The following is a 16,259-nucleotide window of genomic DNA, read 5'->3' as shown; positions in this document are numbered from 1 at the left end:
TGCTTGTTTTTGCCTGTTCCTTGTCCAAATTATTTTTGCTTTTCAGTGAGCACAACCAGCACTGCAAGAAGAGAGAGGTGATGAAAGGCAAAGGATGCTCAATAAGCATTGGTGCACTTGGGTCGAGGCAATCATGTTAAAGAAGGCAAAGTTATGCCCCTTGATTTCTCATTGATATCAGATTTCAACTTTAGTAGACAGCACCGTACGTATTGGGCAATTGTGTTCACGCATGCAAGCGTTTCTGTGGTTGCACAGCCAAGTTTGACACTCAAGCTCTGCGTGCTTTCTTTTTTTTTCCCTTTTGTTTTGGCTGTGTTGAACTGCTGCCATCACTTTGGGTGCAGGCTGGACACCAGCCCTCGTTGGCGACCAGTTGGGTGCAGGCTGGACACCAGCCCAGGTTGGTGACCAGTTCCAAGACAAGGGAGTTGTTTGGGCAGTGCCTACCTTTCGGGTCAGTCTGGAGCGTCGGTTGATGCGGCGCATTTCACATCCCTTCTTCCGCATCAAGCCCAAGGACTACATCAAGAGCTGCCATGTGTGTGGCCACTTCCACCTGGCTCACACTATCTGCGGTAGGTACCAGCCAATGGGGGAAAAGCAGTGACCCCAACAAACGGGCCACCGTGGACAGGTTTCATTTTAACCCTTTGAAGGTCAAATTTTTTCGCCAAATGCAACCCCCCAGGGTTGATTTTTTTATTACTGATTTAAATTCTTCACACGAATCTATTTAAGAAAAAAAATAATTTTTTAGGGTGACCCATAAAGTGAAAAAAAAAAAAAAAGATTGATTGTGTTGCATAAACATGGTTGATTCTTATGTAACAGCAACATAAATTCTAAAAAAAGCCTATACGAATGTTAAATGATGCATAGCAATAAGCATAGTTCACAGATGTACAAATGTAAGTGCACGAAGTGTCGTCAAATGGAAACATGGAGGGAGAAAAGTCACTGCTGATCCAGTTAGCAATGACTCATTGCGCACACTTCTGAGATCTCGCTCGTTCATCAGCATTCGAGTCTCAACTCAAAAGAAACTTCTTGTCTGACGGGCTGACATCCAATGAATCGGATCTGATTCGGCAGTCGAATGGTGATTGAGAGGAATTGCCGCTCGGCTCACTTGCAGCAGAGCAACTGGCGTGCACTTCCATAGCACGAGCATACTGCGCGGGTGAGCGCACTGAAGAAAATTGTATGGTTGTGTGCGCGTCCAGAAAGCAAACACAAGTGAGAAACCTATAATAATCTTTTGTCTTATTGCCGATGAGATGGGAGTGGTTTCTGTGAGTCCACAAAACAGGAAACGCAACAGCAGTGGCATCGTTTGTGTAAATCAGCGCCTGCACTGAAACAGGTGTAATCGGGCCCCAGGGAGCAGTAAACGAGAGTGACAAAGTGGTAGCCCTTTGAGATATTCTAAATCAGATAGCCATCAGTTTTGCAGGCGCAATAAGCAGGAACCGGGCGAAGACGAAGCCGAAACTAGCTGCTGTGTGTGACCGTATGCGCAGGCGATAGCCGGTGCACCGCTGTAGTAAAGCGTAAAAAAAAAAAAAGTTGTAGAGACATTGCCGCATGAAAAAAATTTCCATGTATACCCGATGTGGCAACATATGCCATGAAGGAGAAATGATTGAAAAAGGTGGGCTTTTTAAACATACAAGCGATAACGTACATGTACATCATTGACCATGAAAGCGTTAAGGCAAAAGCACAGCAGGCGAATGAAGTGATACAAAAGCCGACATATGTCACTGATGGCATCATGTTGTGACATCATCGGGACGTCACATATCATAAAAATTTGTGGCGTTATGTGATGACATCATCATGTGGTGTCGATAAGTGGAATCATGAGTGCTACAGCGGACATAAGAAGCACAAGAAAGCGTGAAGGCTTCTGCGCGATTCCCCCACTGCAGAAAATTTCATCAATTTGAAACAGATCATATCTCAAGGCCGGAGAATGCGCCGGCAGGCTATGAGGGACAGCTGGCAAAGGTTCCTATCGGGTATAAACTGCTGTAGAGATGAGGCTAAGCCTGGCCCGTAGCCAGGAATTTTTTTCGGGGGGGGGGGGGCACTTGCTGGAAGCCTTGACTATTTGAGAAAAACACCATGTGTCATCAAAATTTTGGGGAGGGGGAGGGGCCCGGGGCCCCCCCTGGCTGCGCGCCTGGGCTAAGCTCTGGAATAGCGGGAAAAAAGTAAGAGGTCAACAAGCCTTAATAGACACCCAGGGGAAAGCCTGGAAGACCAAACTAACTTTCTGGGAGCACATTTTGAATTCATATCCAGTTCGACGCACTATTTCGAAACCTTCCAAAGGTACAAAATGAAATAGGAACGACAAAGGTTGGAAAGAAAATCTACAAAGAACGAAGCCCACAATGAACCACTCCGCTTAGCAGAGCTACAAGCAGCACTGAACTGTTGCAACAAATCTGCTCCAGGTTCTGATTGTAGTGTAAATGACATGTTAAAACTAGGGCTGTGCGAATATTCGAAATTTCGAATATTTTAACACGAAAGTGTTTTATGCCGGGGTCCACCAAGTACCGTATTTCCACGTAAATAACGCGACCGCGAATACAACACGAGGGGGGTACTATCGGCCTGGACGAAAAAAAAAAAAAAAAAGTTTATTACGATTATAACGCGAGGTGATGCAACTGTAAACAGCAGTCAAAAAGTGGTCGCGTGCAGGGCTTTATTTGCATTTACATCCGTCGGAAATGCTAGAACCACTTGCTCGCCTGATTACTCTTCCTCGCTGCTCGAGTCCTTGTCGCTGTTGGCAAAAACCGCGTCGTCGTCCGTGCCGTCCAGACTGTTCGAGAAGCAGCACTTCAGGAATGCCCGTGACACTATTGCCGACAGCAGGGCCTCCCAAGCATTATGAATCCATCAAGCAACCTTGCTTACTGACGCTCGCTTCATGCGACCCGATGGAGTCAGTTGGCGATTGCTAGCCTCCAGCCACTGCTCGTATTCCCGTTGTACGAGATCCTTGAAGGGCTTATTTATGCAGACATCCAGTGGCTGGAGCTGCGAAGTCATTCCTCCGGGAATGACAACAAGGTCGGTGTTAGACTTGCGGAGCGCTTCTTTGACCTCATCGGTCAAGTGGCCTCAAATGCGTCTAGCGCAAGCATAGCTGGAGTGTTGAGGAGCGCACCCGGACGTCTTCCCCACACAACACGGATCCACTACTCCATCATGGTGCTGTCCATCCAGCCCTTCTCGTTGCACCTGACGTACATCCGGGGTGGGAATGTCTCATTCTTTGGGAGAGTCTTTCTTTTAAATATGAGAAAAGGCGGCAGCTTGCGCCCGACCGCCGTGCACGCCAGCATCACAGTCACCCGAGTCTTCTCGTTGCCCATTGTGCGGATGCGTACCTCCTTGGTGCCGAGTTCATTGATCACGTAGCCAGCCGGAATGTCCAAAAAGATTGGCGTCTCATCCGCGTTTCCAATCTGGCCTACGGGGTACTTCTTCTCCCTCCTCATCTTAATTACATAGCGCTGAAACTCAATTAGCTTCTCTTCGTACTCGGCTGGAAGCTTCTGGCAAATCGAAGTCCTTCGGCGAAGCGAGAATCCCGCACGACGCCTGAACTTCTGCACCCACGAGCGACTGGCCTTAAAGGTGTCACGGGGCACGCCGGCTTCACGTGCAAGCTCCCTTGCCTTGATGTGGACGAGTTCGGCATTGACAGGCAGAAAATGGCCGCGACGTTGGCGCACGAATTCTGCCAGGTCCTCTTCGATTTTCGGGAAACGGCCGGTCTTGGGCCCACGGAACGCCTTGCGAGTCGGTGCAGCTTGGAAGACGCGGTCACGGCACTTCCTCCAGCCTTAAACGGTTCACTCCGTCACTCCGAGATGCCGCGCCGCACTCGAATTGCCCCTCTCTTCGGCCAGCAGGATCGCCTGTTTTTTAAACGCGGCAGTATATTGATTCCGCTTGTTCATTATGACAGGCAATGCGGAAGAAAGTGCGTTCCGAACACAGTGACGAGCGAGCGCGAGGCGTAAGGAGGCGAACTTATTCCGAAATTATTGTTATCCACGTGTTGCCGCTGTGGCTCCCATGGCGCTAGCAGCGCTAGCGGCACAATGCGATCGCCGCAGCATACCGTAGTGGCGCGTGCGTCGACTGCGATACGCACGGGATTTCCGTACTGAGCGGCGGTGTTCCGAGACGCCAGGCAGGCGTCGGCGACATGGTGCCTTCCCGCGCGCGGTCACCGGAGGCGCAAGTAGGAATAAAATGTGCTATATGGTGCGACGAACCCGCCAAGGCCCTGGAACGTGCGGCGCACGCTACAGGGACGAAGATTTTTAAACAAAAAAAAAAGCTGGAAAAAATTTCGCGCTATATTTGGGTTATTTGTGTCACGAACCCGAATATAACGCGAGGCGCCTTTCTAACTCGCAAATTTTTAGACAAAAACTCGCGTTATATTCGTGCAAATACGGTACTTGGACGCCAAATGGACGCCAACGGGTGAGAAAGAAAAAACCAAAAAAAGATCCGCCGCTGGGATTCGAAACCACGACGCCGCGGCCGCGACGGTAAGTGCCGGACGCTCAACCAACTAAGCTAGCTTGACAGATGCTGGACATCTCACGAACGCGCCTTATATCTTTCACATATTCTCTCTTGCACGGTGCTCTGCTGGCGGTGTAGATAGGTGGGGCGGAGCGGGGGCGGTGCCGCCCTCTGCAAGAGGTGAAAGAAGTAATGCGTCACAATCGACACTTACTAGCGCTTACTCCGAGATTTCGCGCGATATCAGAGGTCATGGTTAAAGGGTTAAAGCATCTCGATACCAGCGAGGGACACTGGCCGCGCTGGCGTTGCTGGTGTCGCCGAGGCACCCTAGATGCACTTACGTTCTTTGCCTTTCGCTTCATGTGAGCGTGCGCCAGCTCATTGGAGTGGTGCAGCTTCCACATGCACCAACGAGATTTCTCTGCCGCCGACTACTTCGATTGCGAGAGCACCGACTAACAAAACTGCTGCAATATGTGTTGCAGAAAGGACACGATTTCGACGGGCAAATGTCGTGCCTTGGTAGAGCGAGATAGAAGCCAGCGGGACGCACGTGTTTGCGGCTCAAGCAAAGAACCTCTACGAACTAGGCGTGAACATGGGTGCATCAACGCCAATCGGTGCTATAGACCAGAACACAGCGAATTCCATGCGCATCGCCATATTTGCATCGCGCGTCACGCCATCTATCGCACACGCGACGAAACAACACGCGCGGGCTGCCACGCCAGCAGACTCTACACAGAGCAAACGTGAAACTTCCGAAACTCAGCCCGTCGGAGAGCGTGTTTCACGTCTTTTCTAGCCTGGACATTTTCGCTGATTTTATTGGAACATCAAGAACATCTTCCTCATGCAAGTCCACAATGTATACAGTACGTGCTGAGTGGGCTGCGGAAGCAACCTCCTCAGATATGTATGCTGTTACATTTGTAAAAAAAAAAAAAAACGTTCTCGCTGTAGTACGCGTGAATCGTAATTGCAGTGCAGCTCGCGAAAGAGTGAAACGATGTTTTGTTGCCCCATATTACAAGTTGTGCACAAAGTTTTGTGAAAGCTCATCATTTCAGCATGCATCGCGTAATAATTAGAGTACGCTTTACGGGTAGTTTCGCGGAACGTAATTTTTGGTTCACGGGCGCTCTTACAATAATGCGTCTTGCTCACAAAAGCGTGCTATCAGAGAGTATAACCTGAAGTATCGTTCAGCGATCCCGTTTGGAAGCTACCTGCGCTATTTTATTCTTGTAACGATGGTGCTTTACAAGCGAAACTGTGCTACTCTTAGTTAAGCCGGTTAGCTACGCCTGCGACGCAAAGGACACTGGCGCGAGTACTGTTTACTTACGTGCCAATATATGTATTAGGTGCAGCTGGATGCCTCGTGTCCAAATAAATTTGGGGACATCAAACACTGAAATGAAAGCACGAAATTCTGGCCAGCTGTTGAGGAGCACCGTGCCATTTATTACCTTTGAAGACGAAATCTCGAAGGCGTGGATGCCATCAAAAGCACTAAAGCTTAATACTACTTTGAAAGTGGCAAAGCATGCTGATTGCTTGTGCTTGAAAGCCCTACCTTGCACTAGATTTTCGTCAAAGGAAACGCTCAAAGGTATGAAGTGCACCCCCACATAAAGTTCTCGCCTGCCTTCAACCCAGCTGCGTGTCACGCAAATTAGGTTCGCAAAATGAAATAGGTGGGCATCACACTGCAGAATACACGCTATTAGTGTACTTACTCGCGCATTTTCACTCGGCTCGTAGTTTTTTTGCTGGAATCACAGTTATCCACTCGCGGCGAAGCTGAAAACACCGCACCGGCACTATTTCCGTGGCGCATCGTAATCGTCGCAGACAACGCTAATATCCATTTGTTGCGCAGCTTGTTTTGGCATCCAAAGACGACGCAGTAGTGCCGAGACGAGCTCTTATACGCTGAAGCGGCGTGAACGGCTAGTTTTTCGCACTTTAAAGCCTCAGAACTGCAGCTTGCCCTGTTTACTTGGTGCAGCCCTCGCGCGCTTTGGCAGCCCCGGTCAGCCCGGCGTCTGGGTGCGAGAGTATCCGCTCGGCTCGCCAGCAGCCTGGGTGCGAGACAGGCGTGCTCTGGTGTATAGCTGCCAAGCAGGAATAGACATTGTACAAGCTCTCATATATCACTACAGAATAAGCACTACTTCTGTGTAGACACGTTTCACTTTCGTGTTTTACCGATTCGTCGATTCCTATGACGGAGGGATCAGCCATGTGGTTTTTCGAATAGGGTTTGCTATTCGATTCGATTTGCACTGGAATTTTACTATTCGGCTATTCGAACTTCCCAAAAACAAATACAGTCAACGACCGATTGAAACTGACCCCTTCAGATTTTCAATATGCTTCACCTCATTACACTCTTGTATTGCGGCAAAGCTGCCTTTCAAGCTCCGTTGCGGTCGATCTTTGCTCAGACAGTCAACGTCCGATTGAAAGTGGTTCCCAGATGTTCAATATGCTTCACCTCATTACACCCCGGTATTGCGGCAAAGCTGCCTTTCAAGCTCCGTTACGGTCGAACTGCCAATACACAGTAAACGTTCGATTGGAAGTGGTCCCTATTAGATGCGAAGCAGCTCTTTGACTCACGTGTGTAACGCCGTACATTACGTGCATCCGTACGAATGTGCCGCAATGCGTTCCCCTCGCCGTAGGTGTTAGAGCGTTGCCAAGTAGGTCACGCCACAGCTTTGCGTTGACGTCATGCTTCCCTCGCAGGTGCACGCTGACGTCACTCTCTCCCTCACCCGCAGCATGTTTGCCGTATCGCCCGCAGCTGCCGGCTGCTCCGCCCGCTCGCAACACCTCTAAACCGTGTCACTTCTCTCTCGCTTTACCCGTGATAGTCAATGCGAAACACGCGTCTGCTCCGGTCCAGCGCCCGTGTCTCGACTCTGAAAAAACAACTACGAAGTCTTGCCAAACGCATTAATGAAACTTACACGAAACCCAACCCGCCTCCCGTATCTTTGCGTTTCAAACAAACGTTTACTCGAGTAAACGCTACACCCGAGTTTCGCTTCAAACCGTTCTTCCAGCACCCACGTCGACGCCCGTTTCAACCGGGTCAACGCCGTGCGCACCGCTGCTGCTTCGCATCCCATCAGGGTTCCCTTCGGGGATATGGTCCAAGTTTTTCGATATGCTTCACCTCATCACAGCCCGGTGTTGCGGCAAAGCTGCCTTGCAAGCTCCGTTACAGTCGAACTTTGTCGAGACACAGTCAACGTCCGATTGGAAGTGGTCCCTAGATTTTCGCCATGCTTCACCTCATCACAGCTCAATATTGCGGCAAAGCTGCCTTTCAAGCTCCGTTACGGTCGAACTTTGCCAAGACACAGTCAACGTCAGATTGGAAGTGGTCCCTAAATTTTCGATATGCTTCACCTCATCACACCCCGGTATTGTGGCAAAGTTGCCTTTCAAGCTCTGCTACAGTCGCAAATGTATTAACTCAAGAAAACGCTGGTTCCAACATGGAGATGAAAGATGTGGCAGACGTGAGGGCTCAATAAATGCTGTTTTGGGCCTGAGACTTGGGCAGGAAGTCCAAAAATCGGAAGCCGAAGCTTTTTAGCATCCAAAATTTCAGATGTCCTTATATATTGACGTCTGCGAGGCAGATTTGGAACTACGGACTTAAAGGGAGCACACCCTTGTCCGCCACATCTGTAGGGCTTCCACAGAAGTTGAAAAAGGAGGAGAGGCCGAGGAAATAGCATCTTTGCCTAGCACGTGTAAAGTGTTGTCGGCAACACTTTGGTTGCACCATATCATGTATATAAATAGAATTCGGCCTCTACCTTGCCTTATTCTTGATAAGAAAACTATGAAAGACCACCCCTCCAGTGCTTCATCAACCTAGCAAAAAGAAACACTTTCATGTTGCTAGCTCATAAGAATATGCTTAGGAAACCTATCTAACTGCAATTTTGCTTCGACGTATTCGAAAAATATTTTAAAAATATTCGAATTCGCTTCGCACCCAAAATTTTGCTATTCGCACAAGTTAAAACACTCGTGCCACAAAACACAAAAAATACTGCTTTCCCTGTACAATGCCATATGGTTTTCCGGTGAGATGCCTACTTCTTGGAAAGAGGCTATTGTGATCCCTATTTTGAAACGGCAAGGATCCATCCTCCATCACAAGTTGCAAGCCTATCGCGCTAGCAAGTTGCTCTTCGAAAAAATGATAAACCGCCAGCTAATACATTTGCTTGAATCAAACAGATTGCTTGCTTGATGCACATCAGTGTGGTTTTCGAGAAGGCTGGTCCACAATTGACTACTTTATACCCATTGAGGCACAGATTTGTGCAGCATTTATCCATAACCAATTTTTTCTCTTGGTATTCCTTGACATGGAAAAAGCGTACGATACAATGTGGCGGTTCAAAATATTGAGAGACCTGTCCCACTTAGGTGCATGCGGTAGAATGTTAGACATAACGGAGAGTTACTTGTCAGATCGCACATTCCGTGTCCGAGTGGGAAACGTTCTGTCACGAGCATTTGTTCAGGTGACAGGAGTACCACAAGGTGGTGTCCTCACTTGTACACTTTTTATTGTTGAAATGAATTCCCTGCGCCTGTACATCCCACACAATATGTTTTATTGCACTTATGTTGATGATTTGTAGATAGAATTTAAATCGTGCATTCTTGCAATGTGTGAGCGGCAGGTTCAGCTTGGTTTGAACAAGGTAACCAAATGGGAAGACGAGAACGGGTTCAGCCTTAATCCACAAAAGAGCACTTGTGTCCTATTCTCTAGAAAAACAGGCTTGCACCCCGATCTAAATATGAACCTGAATCGTCAGCTGTTACCTGTCAAAACGGAACACTGATTTTTAGGCATCATTTTAGACATGATGTTGATTTTTGTACTGCACATCAAAAAATCTTAAAAACAAGTGCGTGAAAGCAATGAATATACTGAGGGTTTTGTCATGCACGACATGGGGCAGTGACAGAAATTGTCTCATAAATTTGGACAAAAGCATCATATGCACACGTCTTGTCTACGGGACTATTGTCTATCAGTCTGTGACACCAAGTGCCTTGAAGGTGCTGGACCCTGTCCATCATCCAGGCATTCGCCTTTCTACAGGTGCCTTTAGGACAAGCCCCGTAGAAAGCCTCCACGTCGAATCAAACGAGTGGTTGCTCCACTTGCCGAGATGCTACATGTCCTTCATGTATTTTCTGAAGGTGCAGGCAAACAATGAACACACCTCGCACTCTGCTGTCAATGATTTGTCCGGTTCTGCCCTCTTTCAATACCATCCTTTGGTGAGACAGCCCTACTTACTTCATGTGAGGGGTCCAGCTGAGGAAATCGATCTGGCACTCCTTGAACACCGGTTGGTGGCTCCTGCTGTATAGCTCTCGCCGTAGCAGTGGCAGCTTATAGACTGCGAGGTATTATTCGTGGAAGTTACAAAGCATGCACCTGCTGCACATATTTGTATGTACTTCCTCGAACTGCAGCAAAGTACTCTTATCCTGAATTTTATACAGATGCATCCAAGTCTCATGCTGGCGTGTCTTATGCAGTGGTCGGCCCATCATTTTCAGATGCCAGTTCTTTGCCCCCTGACACAAGCATCTGTACCGAAGAGGCCTACACAGTATTGGCAGCTGTTAAGCACATAAAAAAACTAAATACTTCAAAGTCAGTCAGTTACACAGACTCCTTAAGTGTAGTAAAAGGCCTTGAAAACCCATAGAATGCACCGAAATACTGTAGTTTCAATGCTCTATACAACTTTATGCACTACATATGCGTCCAAGCAGCATGTTGTATGTGGCTGCCAGGGCACCATGACATTGAAGGAAACGTGTTTGCTGAAAGGTTAGCCACATCTGTCCAAGCGGAAGCTGCTAATTCGTATCTGCATGTTCCTGTAATGGACTTGAAGCCCTCTTTAAGAAAAAAGCTCAGGGCCTACTGGCAAAGGTCATGGGATCTAGAAATACGTAATAAGTTACACGTGATTAAGTAACTCAGTAACTGGACAGTCACGTTAAAGACACGCCATACTTAAGTCACACTTTGCAGACTTATATTAGGACATTACACACAGTGCACACGCCTACCTTTTATCCGGGGGTGACCCACCCAGCTGTGTAAATGTGGCCAGCCACTCTCAATCCTTCATGTCTTGCTGGAATGCCGGGAACTAGAAGAAACTAGGAAAAAGCATTTTCCAGCACCATAGTGACAGCAAATCCTATTCCACCCAGTAATGTTTCTAGCTAAGGAACTGTTTTTGAAATATGAATGTCTTTTAGCATTTCTTAAGGAACTTGATAGTTTTCATTAAAGTTGTGTCACACAAAGAAATGAGTCCCCAAAATTCCCTTCCTTCATTCATCAATAGTTTTCATGTCATAGTATATACAGGCGATCCATAGCACGGTCTCTTAAAGAAACCACTGCTGCAGTAGTTTCATTAAATGAAAGCACTTACCTCAGGGCCCTTGGCCTCAAAGGCATTCTAGAGGCTTTAGTGCTACTCTTGCAGTCTATTTTAGCATCGCAAGCACTACTTATCTATCTATCCTCATCGCACACATTTCATGTCGCTCTCATGATTGTAGCAATTATATATTTTACACACCGTTAGTGCAAAGAATTTAGGCCCGTATACAGGCACTCATAGAGTTTCTTACAATAATAACTAGAGGGGAATCTGGCGCTAGTGTCTACGCGGGCTCCTTGAGACGCGCTTCAACCACCATGGGAATGATGGGAAGTACAGGCTTCGGATTTGCTTCGGATGGATTAGGTTCTTGAGATTCGCAACGCTTGTTTGCCGAGTGTAAAACAAAGTGATATGAAGTTAATGCCAATTAAAACTTGCTTAATTCTTTTGTGTGTAAAACTTATTGCAAAAAGTTTGCGTGACTGTGAGATGGAACTGAAACCTGAACAAATTCAGCCACCAGGGTATGCATTACTCTGCAACTGTGTTCCAGATTTGGCATCACCAAATAATGAATTATTTTTGTACAACACTTGAAAAGAAACACGCTTGTTTTTACCTCGAAATTACGCATTCTCTATTTATGGAAATAACAGTACTGTATTGAGTGAGAAACACTTAACGTATCGTCTGCTGCGATGCCAGGTGCGTCTGTTCAAGTGGTCTGCCTCCAACGCATCTCTCGTTTTGTTGTGAAGTCAAGTCAGAGGAGCGCGGCGGTGCGTCTACTTAGCTTCGCTGTCGTTTTGCAGCTGATTTGAACGAGTTTTGGTAAGACGCGCTTATCAAACAAACGTGAACTCGATGCAGTTTGCTGCACTGACATGGGACGCTACATCTGTGCGCAGCGGTGAGTGCACGACGCTTTGCTAAAACTGTCAAATACAACCTGTAAAGCTGCAGCGTCGCAGCAAACCAAGAGATCTAGCGGTCTTCAGCCTCTTTGAACAACAAAGGCGCTGCTTGAATGCTTTGAAACGCACCCCACTACCCACGCCTCGCGAAGAACGAAACTGTAGAAAAAGATCCGTAGACAGTTCGCTAGCTAACGCTATCCAATCCGAAGCCTGTACTTCCCATCATTCCCATGGTGGTTGAACGATCGCAGCGCCAGTTTCCTCTCTAGGGTATTGTATGAAACTCTATGCAGGCACTTAACATCATCATTGAACACATCCTTTATCATGGCCTGGCACTCTTTGGCCACCACTGGCCCTTGTGCCATAAAATGCCATACATCATCATCATCGGATTTCATGCGACTGGAAAAAATGTCCAAATTAACTTAATGCCAAATTATCGAGCGTATCAATAGAACAATAAACAAATGCCTATTATTTTTCCTCTTAGTAGGAGAGGGGATTTCCCTCTCCTACTTCGCGGCTGCGAGTGGTTTCTACTGCATTTAATGGCACCAGCGTCGGTTCTGGTGGAAGAGGTCACATGTTTTACACACATGGCACTTGCAGACACCAGACGAGTGTGCGCTTTCGCACACCTGGCCAAGCAACACTTTTGCATTAAGATGTAGTGCAAAACATGGCCACAAAGAAAATAATTCCTTTTTCATGGCAACCCATAGACCTAGCGGCAGCACACTGTCCGCTGTATGAAAACGAAATTCGCGTAGTGACGCGGGTGATGTAATGTGCATTATTGCCACGAGCCTGGATAGCTTCACATTTCACCATTTTTTTGGTGATAGTAATGAATTTTATATTGCAGGCTGATTTCGTGGTGACATTATTCGGAGAGCTCTTTCGCAAAACGACTCAATCGAGTACGAAATCAAAACCACATTCACAGCATTAGGAACAACAACTGCTAGTGGCAGATGTAGTGACATATCTATGACAAAATGGCAAATGGGACACATTTTGAAGCTGGCTTGCACAGGCTCATTTCGTGCTCAACTGCAGTCTGTCTGCGTCAAATTTCTTCCCAGCGAAGTGGAAATGGTGACGCGTCCTTTTCGTTATGAAAGCTCATATTGTCATATTGACACGTGCATACAGTGGGTCTTTATCTGTTGTGCGAGGCAGTTTTGCTATTTGTGCGTGGCGGAGTTTTTTGGCGGCTAGTAGAAGAGAACAACGACGTTCAGCTCGATTGTAACTGACGTGCTGAAAGCCGGGCTGTTATTGACTTTCGTTTTTATTACCGTGACAAACTGGTGGAAGTGCTGGGTACGACCCTTTTGCGCTATTTCAACCTCAAGACGAGTTCCTACCACCATTTCCACGATCCCGGGGAAAACCGGCCACTTCGGCACAGCCGTCGCTTGCTAGGACTACCTCCCGAGTTCGGCCCATTGAGCTCAGCAAGAATGTTCGCCACAACGGCAAGTCAGACGCAAGAGAGCGACGTAGACCGCCTCACTGCCATCCCGAGTGTGGTCTATCCAGCACGTGTCCCAAAGTCCTTTCATGGCGATGTGTTCGAGGACGTGGACGATTGGCTAGACCACTTCGACCGAGTCGCAGCAGCCAACGAGTGGGACGAAAGGAGGAAACTGCGCTATGTCTGCTTCGCCCTCGAAGACTACGCTCGTACGTGGTACGAGAATCATGAGAGTTCTCTGAACACCTGGCAAGAATTCGAACGACAGCTGCGTGACGCATTCAGGAATCCTGAAAGAAAAGCGAAAGCCGAGCAGGCCCTGGAGAGCCGAATTCAGAAGCCCAACGAAAGCGTGGCTATGTTCGTTGAGGACATGTCACGCTTGTTCAAACGTGCTGACCCAGAAATGGCTGAGGCAAAGAAAGTCCGTTTCCTAATGCGCGGGGTGAAGGAGCAACTTTTTGCTGGACTCATGCGCAAGCCCCCATCTACCGTCGCTGAGTTCATCACCGAAGCGATGACAATGGAACGGGCGCTTCAGCAACGCTTTCTTCAGTACGAGCGCCAAAGTACTGTCACCGCCGTGTCATCCTTCACGGGTGGACACGACGTAGCAGCGCTCCGGGAGCTTGTGCGGAGCATTGTCCGCGAGGAGCTTGAGAAAGCTCGCCACCCTACTCATCAGCCGACCGCGAATGTTCTTGGGGACATGATTCGTGACGAGATCAGGAACGTGACCCAGCCATTAGTGACAATGCCCGCGGGAGCCCCAGCTCTGACTTATGCCGAAGCGCTACGGACCCCTCAACCATCTATGGGACGTCGCCCACCCTCCGCTCTTCCTGTACTGCCACGACAATTACCTGCTGCGGCTGCAAATGCCTATGACTTCGAAGTCCCGCGCGAAGTTATCCGGAAGTCAAACGTGTGGCGCACCTCCGATAATAGGCCGCTTTGTTACCACTGCGGTGAAGCGGACCACCTCTACCGCCAGTGCCATTATCGCAGAATGGGCCTTCAGGGATTCCACCCCAACGCACGTCGACCAAGCAATGGTGAGCGCCCACGCGAGATTGAGCAGTACCTGGCAGCTCAGCAGTCATACCCTCCTGCGCCAAGGCACCAGTCCCGTTCACCGTCCCCTCGGCGCTTCACCTCACCCAGTCGTTACTCCACGTTCTCTAATGTTCGCCAAAGGTCCCCAAGTCCTCGCCCACGTCAGGAAAACTGAGGACAGCGACCTCTGGGGGTAGGGCCGCTGTTGACCGACCTGACAAACATCCTCCGACGCGACCCAGTAACGACGACGACGCCGATTTATCCGCTACACCATCTTCTGATAACGACGCACGACTTTCCGCTGATATTGCTGTAATTATCGACAATCTCCAAGTAACCGCTCTCGTGGATACCGGCGCCGACTACTCGGTTATGAGTGGTGAACTCGTGGCTGCTCTTCGAAAGGTGACGACACCATGGAATGGTCCCCAGCTGCGTACGGCGGGTAGTCACCTGGTGACACCGGTTGGTAGATGCACTGCCAGAGTGCATATAGGTGACTCAACCTTCACCGGCACTTTTGTCGTACTACAGGAATGCTCGAGGCAGGTCATATTAGGAATGGACTTTCTGAGAGAATATGGGGCTGTCATAAACCTTCGAGAGCTGCTGGTGACATTTTCACGCGACACGGACTCACACGAAAGCGAATCCCGCACTGTCGCGCTGCGTGTATGCGACGATTCCGTGACGGTGCCGCCCCGTTCCAGTGTGCTGGTTACTGTGATGAGCGACAGCGACCGAATGGCCCTCGGAATTGTGGAAGGCGATGTATCTGTCCTCCTGTCTCGTCAAGTATGCGTCGCCCGCGGCCTCATGGAACTGACGCAAGAGCCCGCTAAGGTTCTACTGACGAATTTCAGTCAGGAGTACCAGCACTTCATAAAGCAGAGCGTTGTCGCCTACTTTGAGGAAATCAGCGACTTCAGAACCAGTCCATTATTTGCAGAACTATCCTCCGGTCCTCACGACGACAAGCAGTGTACTGTCCAGTTAGATGTGAGCTCCAAGCTGTCGGCTCCGCAGCAAGATAGTCTTCGCGCTCTTTTGCTTTCATTCAGCGACTGCTTCGCCACTACGTCGAAAATCAAGCAGACATCCGTTACCAAGCACAGAATCTTAACCGAACCCACCGAAAGACCCATCCGACAGCACGCCTACCATGTCTCCGGACGAGAACAGGACGCCATTCGCGAACAAGTTCAACAAATGCTTGCAGACGACATCATTCAGTCGTCTACAAGCCCATGGGCGTCACCAGTTGTGCTAGTTAAAAAGAAAGACGGCACACTGCGTTTCTGCGTAGATTACCGCAAATTGAACAACGTTACAAAGAAAGATGTCTATCCGCTTCCTCGCATCGACGACTCGCTCGACCGCCTTCGAAACGCCAGATACTTTTCATCCATGGACCTGCGCAGTGGTTATTGGCAAATCGAAGTCGATGACCGTGACCGGGAAAAAACTGCGTTTATTACCCCTGATGGGCTTTTTGAATTTAAGGTGCTTCCTTTCGGACTATGCTCTGCCCCTGCAACTTTTCAAAGAATGATGGACACAGTCTTATCCGGTCTTAAGTGGCAATCATGTCTTGTTTATTTAGACGACGTCGTCGTTTTTTCGGAGACCTTCGAGCAGCATCTTCAGCGTCTTCGTACAGTACTTAATGCGCTTCGAACGGCTGGTCTATCACTGAAGCCCGAAAAATGCCACTTCGGATACGAAGAGCTCAAATTTCTCGGGCATGTCGTAAGCCGC

At 48.6% G+C, this 16,259-nt stretch overlaps 1 protein-coding gene across 1 annotated transcript in view; it reads left to right on the top strand.

Moving 5' to 3' along the window:
- Window positions 1-16,259, top strand: part of LOC119394427 (39S ribosomal protein L32, mitochondrial) — a gene marked incomplete at its 5' end in the record, with an annotated part of 53,560 nt that overhangs the window by 11,586 nt on the left and 25,715 nt on the right. The window contains one exon of the mRNA XM_037661730.2: window positions 348-578. Within this exon, the coding sequence (XP_037517658.1) occupies window positions 348-578 (231 nt within the window). The remainder of the gene's footprint in view (window positions 1-347; window positions 579-16,259) is intronic.

Source organism: Rhipicephalus sanguineus, chromosome 5, assembly GCF_013339695.2.
Source record: "Rhipicephalus sanguineus isolate Rsan-2018 chromosome 5, BIME_Rsan_1.4, whole genome shotgun sequence".
Lineage (NCBI taxonomy): Eukaryota > Metazoa > Arthropoda > Arachnida > Ixodida > Ixodidae > Rhipicephalus > Rhipicephalus sanguineus.
The sequence above is the reverse complement of the archived record's forward strand: the minus strand, read 5'-3'. Positions and strand labels throughout refer to the sequence as shown.